This window comes from Chanos chanos, chromosome 2, assembly GCF_902362185.1.
Source record: "Chanos chanos chromosome 2, fChaCha1.1, whole genome shotgun sequence".
Taxonomy (NCBI): Eukaryota; Metazoa; Chordata; class Actinopteri; order Gonorynchiformes; family Chanidae; genus Chanos; species Chanos chanos.
The window spans coordinates 49,233,912-49,241,119 of NC_044496.1; the positions used below are offsets into that span (position 1 = coordinate 49,233,912).

The 7,208-nt window shown below is 39.9% G+C and overlaps 1 protein-coding gene across 2 annotated transcripts; it reads left to right on the top strand.

Annotated features, from left to right (window-relative positions):
• The first annotated feature begins 255 nt into the window (after positions 1 to 255).
• ap1ar (adaptor related protein complex 1 associated regulatory protein) lies at positions 256 to 6,228 on the top strand. Of its 2 annotated transcripts, none has more exons than XM_030766614.1 (10): positions 256 to 526; positions 1,177 to 1,225; positions 1,375 to 1,401; positions 1,508 to 1,533; positions 1,984 to 2,080; positions 2,608 to 2,706; positions 3,502 to 3,569; positions 4,145 to 4,218; positions 4,622 to 4,744; positions 5,304 to 6,228. In XM_030766614.1, exons 1-10 carry the CDS (start codon positions 456 to 458, stop codon positions 5,579 to 5,581), a joined length of 912 nt encoding a protein of 303 aa, XP_030622474.1. In that variant the 5' UTR covers positions 256 to 455; the 3' UTR covers positions 5,582 to 6,228. The 2 variants fall into 2 exon arrangements, with proteins under 2 accessions (XP_030622474.1, XP_030622475.1); XM_030766615.1 differs by having other exon boundaries at positions 3,508 to 3,569.
• The last annotated feature ends 980 nt before the right edge of the window (positions 6,229 to 7,208 follow it).

Genomic DNA, 7,208 nt, shown 5'->3' on the forward strand with positions numbered 1-7,208 from the left:
TTGGGGAGAATTCAGAGGTAAGATCTCATTGGTTCCGATAGATGTATGCAGAAGTAAACCTTTCAGAAGACCTTCAAGATTTATTTATTTATTTATTTGAATTTATTGACGTATGTCTCCCCCCAGCGGCATCTTTGGCTGCAATAATGTTTGAGCCTAACGGCTTTCCGTAGATAAAACATTAATCACGTGTCGTTGTCAGGAAGAGGAAACAATAGGTCAGCTAGCAGCTAACCGGCCGTCTGAACTAGCTGTCTGAATAAAGTGCAATCAGTAGACAAGCCGCTACCAGATGCATATATCCATTTACATGCCCAGATCACAATGCCACTTGACAAAGGATATATCTGTTCCCTCTTATCACTGCTGAGGGCAGTGGCAACGTGGTAGTGAGACCTTTATTAGGGATGAAAAGATAGCTGACATCTATCAGTTCTGCAACCTGACAGCATGCCATGGGGAACTGTTGGACTCAGTGCTTGGGGATATTCAGAAGGGAAGCCAACCGAATTCAGAGAGGAGGAGGGTAAGATCACAGACAAAAGTCTATCTTTGTGGATAATCTTTTATATTAGCCAGTACTCTGAACTGGATCTGCCTGGCGCTCATGTGAGCACTAAGCAATTCAGTTAACAATCCGGGGCACTGAGCTGGTAGATCGCCAGTTGTCGGACACGTAGTGTACCAAAACATTACCTTTTACTCGACCGTCTGGTAAATGAACCCATCCGTTCGGCAACTTGATCTCCTCCCTGCTCTGTCCCCCCTTGTATCACGTTTCCGCATTAACCAGTTGGCAGGACCACAGGACCCCGCCCCGGGTCGTCTTGAGGGATATCCACTCCGCTGCACGCAGTCCTCCGTTCATTACTGGGTGTAGCGAACATTGCAGCTAGAGCTGTAATTCAGGACGGGGCCTTTAGAGTATGGTTTCACCCCTTCGCAGGGGCACTGTAAATTGTATTTATTATAATAGTAGGCTAATACACGTTTGTCATGAGCAACAGAGTTGCACAGAAATGTAGAGTCTGACAGTAAATGGCCATCAGATTGGCTGCTGTAGCAAGAGGCTTTGGGAGAGAGTTCTGAAGTCTTTGCTCTGACGCAAGAGCTGAGTGGGAATCTCCATCTGAGCAGTGATCTTTTCTCAAATCTGTCATTTTTCTCATCAAACAGGTCAAAGTATTTCAGAAGCGGTACTACTGGCGAACACTACACCATAGAGGTATTGTTGTAATTCACAGTTATCACTGATCACTAATTATTTATTGAAATCAGCTTTGCTGACAAAGTTGCAGTTATCTGTTTCACCTTTGCTAGTCAGAAGATTTGAGAAAAAGTGCCTCTACCCTAATTTCTTATTCTTCTTTACAGTTTGAGAATCTCGTGGAAAGTGACGAGGTGAGAGAGAGAGACAGATGTCAAATGAGTAATTTATTTTAACGTTTTTGTAATTGAATGGAAATCACTTTATTTATATTTGGATCTTAATTTTGTCCCTTCCCAGGGTGAGAGCTCACAAAGTTGCTTAAGGTACAGTGTGTGTTTTCTTCTTTTCCAATGTGTACGTCATGCCTTTTTCAGGGAGTCAGGGTGACAAATTCCAAATTCACACATTTCATTTTGTCTGCTTATCACTGTATGTTTGTCCCGCGGCTTTGCCTCCTCTAAAAATATTCCTAGGCAGGCAGAATGCTTGTGACACAAACAGGAGGAACAGACGCTGACTAATGAGCCTATGCAGCCAGAGGCATAAAAACATGACAGTTCTTCTTCTTCAAAAAAAAAAAAAAAAAAAAATGAAGTTGAACATTTCACTGATCCTCTAAAATCCAGTTTCATTCTTACATTCTTAAAAGCTTAGCATTACAATGGGATAGATGCCATACATTTAGGTAGTGCACGATACCATGGAACTTGTTTTTTAATATGCAATAATACAGAGGCCATAACCCCCTTTTTTCTCCACTGTCATTGCTACAGACCTATCAGTGAGGAGGAGGTGGGCCATCTGAAGGAGCACCGATATGATGCTATCTCTGACAGGCAGACACTGATTGATGCTAAACTGAACGCGGAGGTATGACAGGGCTCTGCCTCTCCTTCAAGCGCTGCCTTATGGCTCTATCTGTCTGAGCGTAGAGGCAACCAGGGGAGAGCAAGACCCTCATGTTACTTCACTGTTATCGTCAAGGGTGCATGTAATCACAGTGTTCCCAACATGAGGCACCGATCCATTCATTTTCACATGCTCCTTATGCACTAATCTTACTTTAAAATATCAGATTATTTGTCTCTGTCATTATCAAAGCAGTTGTAAAGGAGGAACATTTATTTAGAGGATGAAAAAAATCCCTCAAAGGCATTGCATTTAATTGCATTGCATTAAATCCAGATGCAGGCTGCGGTTTATTAACTTCAAAGGAGTTCAAAAGGTACCCTAATGAGGGAGCAGTTCAGATGTTTTGTAGCCAAAATTTATTTTTAAGTTCAATCCTGTCTTGAGTTTGCCATTGTTTGATTTGCAGTTCTACATTTTTCTTCCTGTTATTAATTTTTCTGTTTTGAGTTTAGTTAACCTCATTTTCTGTTGTCATTTCTGCCCAGTTAGTGGCACAAGAGGAGAAGTTAAGGCTAGAAGAGGAGGCTATTTATGCTGCCCAGCGTGAGGCTGCTCGGTTGGCACGGGAACGAAAGCTAAAGGAGGTGAGGCGGCACTGAGCACGCCCATCCCTTACCTGTCCCGCCCATATTCTTCTTGTCCTCTCCCTTGTCCTCTATGATACGCCTTCCATTCCAAGTCAATCACAAAGCAAATTCAAATCAGACAAAAAAAAAAATGGAACACATCTTTTAAACCCAAGAATTACCTGAGTGTCTATGCACCTTTAAGTGAATGGTGTTATTAGTTTGAGATGTATTAATTTTAACACTCCTCTGAAGACAATCTATATTTTCCTGGCACCAAACAGCTAAGCGTCTACTGCTAGAGTGTAGAACGCTGAGGATCGTTGAAATGAATTATGTATGGGCATCATATATTAAATACTAGAGTACTAATGCCCCATCTCCGAAAGGTGGGTGAATGCATCGAAACTGAAAACAGTCAATTTGTGATTAAAGTCAAACTGCAACAAATAAATTTCCCTAAAGATTTTCAGAAAGATTTTTTTTTTTTTTTGACACATTCATTTTATGTTTCTTTTTTCCATATGTTTTGCACATTTTGTTACTTCTGTTTTCTGTTCACTTTCATTATGAACATGTTTTCTCATCTATGCTTTGTTTCAGACCATATGGTACGTTCAGGAAGCAGAGTTTTGAGAAAATAGCATTTATTTATATATATATATATATGTATGTATATATGTGTGTATATATATATATATATATAAAGAAAGTTTTCTGAATTTTCTGGGGATTCACTGAAGTTTTAGAGATTTCATGATTTCAAGTTTGAGCATCTGTGAGTGAGTAACCATTAGAGCCTCTTGTTTTTAGAAAGAGCAGCTTGCACAGAAGACCAAAGGCAAAGCGGAAGCTGACAGCAGTGGTACCCATCAGAAAAAGTAAGTATATCCTCCATCTGTCACGTAAGTTTTGGATCGTAGAAACACATTTTAAAAAAGATGGATTGTGATTTATGGAGTGACATCAATAGAGGTAAATAATATATGATATCTAGAGTTTTTGTGCTTATCCACATATTTCATCAGACCTCTGAGGAGGAATGAGACAAAATGAGTCATGTGTCGTTGTGTTGCGTTGACGTTTCATTGGCGTGGCTTTGTATTTGTGTGACACAGTGAGTGATTTATCTGAGAGCTGAGCACGGCTCTTCACACCATATCAAAGCTAAATCTTTTTTTTTTTTTTTTTTTCCTGATGCACATTTCAACTCATTTCAAACTAAACTTTTATGACCTGACTCGGTCTGTGTAGTCACAAGTAGTGCCTTTACAGGGTCGTTAAAAATGCATTCAACCTTCCTGCAGTTCAACCTTCCTGCAGTTCAACCTCTATTGAATTATTTGTTAAATTACTGGATAATACCCATTATTCATTTTTAACCTCATGAGGCCTTAAATATATTCCCTCATAAAGCTTGTTTGAGTGACAGGCTGTTCTTGAACTGTTCCTCCAGGCAGGTGTCGGGTGGTGATTTTGAAGTTTACCTTCAGAATGTGAAGGCCCAGTCAGAAGCATTCAGGAGTGGCAGTGAGTTTTTCATATGCTTTTACAGTGCTGCTGTTTTCACCTCATGCAACCTAATAAACAACCACTAAAACGGTTATTGTAAACCTCATGTACTGGCCAGTTGCCTTATGGTTAATGGCTTTGTATTTCTAGAAATGCATTCAGCTACTGTATGAAGGGCATTCCTAAGACAGAACAGTTCAGATATTCCTCTTTAACATTAAGACAATTTGTTCACATATATTACCCTCACAATAGAAATGATCTAAAAACACAGTTTCTAATGTGGTACTTCCTCATTGTCTCTATGCCTATGATGATAGCACCAATTGTGCAAAATATTAATAAGTATTACCCAATAAGTGAGTGTTCCTTTTTCTACAGGGTTAGCTGTGTTCATGTTTTTGCTCTGTTCTCTCCACAGGACTTTCATCTGAAACTAATGTGGTTACTCCTAACACTGAAAGTAGCTGGGACTTCACCAGTAAAACCCGCTCGACCAACGATGACGCCACCTCACTGGACCTGGAGTGGGAGGATGAGGAAGGTCCGTATGATTAAAATGACGCCGTAGAATAAATAGTGTGCAAATCAGTGCTGTCATGCAGCAGTTTTGCAACAATAGGGTTTACAGAGCAATTTTACCACAGGCATTTTCAGGCGAGCTTCTGATGGACAAAGGTATATGTACGATCTGATTGATACATGACATGGCAACAACATTCATAGAAGTCTTAAATCAGACTGGTCCTTGAGGAGACAATGAGTCTGTAATAGTAGCTACGCCTATGTTGCAGCGAGTGGCTGTTATTGTAGTGGTATTGGTATTTTGAATGAGAAAGGGAAAGCATTTGAGAGAAAATGTGTGAGAAATGTAAGACATTAATTTATACGTGAGCAGAATTTTGCAAGACTTAATGAAAGAACAAGAAGCCTGAATCATCACTGAATCAGACTGTCAGATGTAGACTGCCTTTAGAGAAAGAGCAATGGTCATTCAGTTGCCTTGGTAGAATACAGAAACCGCATTGTGCGTTCATTATGCAGCCATTTCCGTTTGTGCTCAAATGAAAGTAACAGTTGCTATGATCTGTACCGATATAAAGGGATGAACCAGGCAGGTCCGGCGTGGGAACGCTCTAAGACAGAGGAAGACATCCTGAGAGCGGCGTTAAGACCAGGGGGCAAGCAGCTGGGCAGTGGTCCCACTTCAACATCCGAGGATTCCAACGCCCTGGAGTGGGAGAATGACTTTGTGAGTGCGCACATAGAGGACAACGGTGACCATGATGATGAAGAATTTGAAGGCTTCGTCAATCCTGTGTTGGATACGCCTACTGAGGAAGCTGAGGAGAAATCCAGCCCTGAGAATGAGGAGAGATAGTCCTAACGAGACAGGAGTAATCTTAACCTCACCTCGCAGTGCATTCAAAAGGGACGACTCAAATGAGCAATACAGATACTCAGAGTTAGTCCGTGGTCTCAACAATTATTGAAAGGGAGGCAATGGGTAGGGATCTGTTCATTGGCAAAAAGGGATTACTTTTTTTTTCAGTTTAGCTTGATTCATGCGGTATCAGAAATGACTCTTCCATGTGCTTAAACAATCTTTTTTGTTTTTCTTTTGTTTTTATGAACTGTGATATGATTTAGATTCATCTTCTGACAACGGGTCGACAGATTCCGTACTTACGGTGTACTTTCCACACAGTGGATGTCAGGATAAGTTTTGATAGAGGGCTTTTTTGCTGAATTTAGAACTGTCCTGTCCTACAGTGACTCTAAAAAGGAATCATTCAGTTCAGCCTTATTTTAGAAGTCGCGCGTCAATGTAACACGTCATTTAATCAAGTGCAATTTTTCATCTGGTGTGAAGTTTGTGTGAGACGGTTTACATTTTAATGGAGCGAGGTGCATTGTGGTGTTCACCCATTTTCACCCAAGTCTTTGAATTCAATTTGAAAACACATTTTGAACTGCTTTATAGTGCCTAAACAACAAAGAAGTAAAAAAGAAAAAGAAAAAGAAAAAAGAAAAAAAAAATATTAAAGAACTGCTCTCATTCTCAATACCCTCATCAATGGTTGTCACCCTTGTGATATCCATGTGGAATTTTTAAAGGAAATGAAATGACATAATTGGTACAAAAAATGATTAATCCCCTAAATTTACTCCAGAGTTTGAGTCATTCACATCATTGCACTTGGCTTTGTTTCTTTGGCATTATTGCACATACACACACACATTGGAGAAACCTCTCAACGTTACAAAGGGATCTGGAGGAAACTACCTCTGGTTTAGCTAATCTGTGAAATTCGCATTTAGAAATCAGATCATTCCTTGCCTTTTGTTTCTTGTCCCCCTGGAATTTGGTTGGTCACCCTGAAAATGTTTGGCAGTAAGTCTGTAAGCACTGCCATAACACCAGCTGAGTTCAGGAAAGCCTTTAATGTCTCTCTTGCTCCCTTGTCCAACCTTGGTAAGATACTACAATTGGGTTGGATGTATTATCTGTTAGTTTTGCAGAGTGTATGAAAAGCTAGAGAACACTGTATCCAAACAATCTTTTGTATGGCACAATAATTTCCAGGGCATTTCAAAGGGTTTGCGTTGATGCGAGAAATCGTCTGACTGTAATGTTTTCAGGTGAATGTATAGTATGCATGGTTATTGGAATTTGCATTTGATCTCAGCTTCTTTTCCTAATCATGTTGAGCAATGTCTGAATGGGTGTTTTCTGTGTTTTTTTTTTTTCTTTTTCCTGTTTGGTGGGAATGCGTGTGTGTTCAAGTATGATTTTGAGACAAATCTATGATTGGTTGTTTGCCTCCTCTAAAAGGATGTGAACAACAGTTTGGGACCATGCTATTAAGTTTATCTTGGGTTTGACCAATGCTTGTAAATATGTATAGCTATGATATATAGCTATAGTTTGTGCACTCTAAATCTTTTTTTTTTTTCTCCACTCTTTACTCAACACTTTTGCCTGCGGTCCATACCTAATGTATATC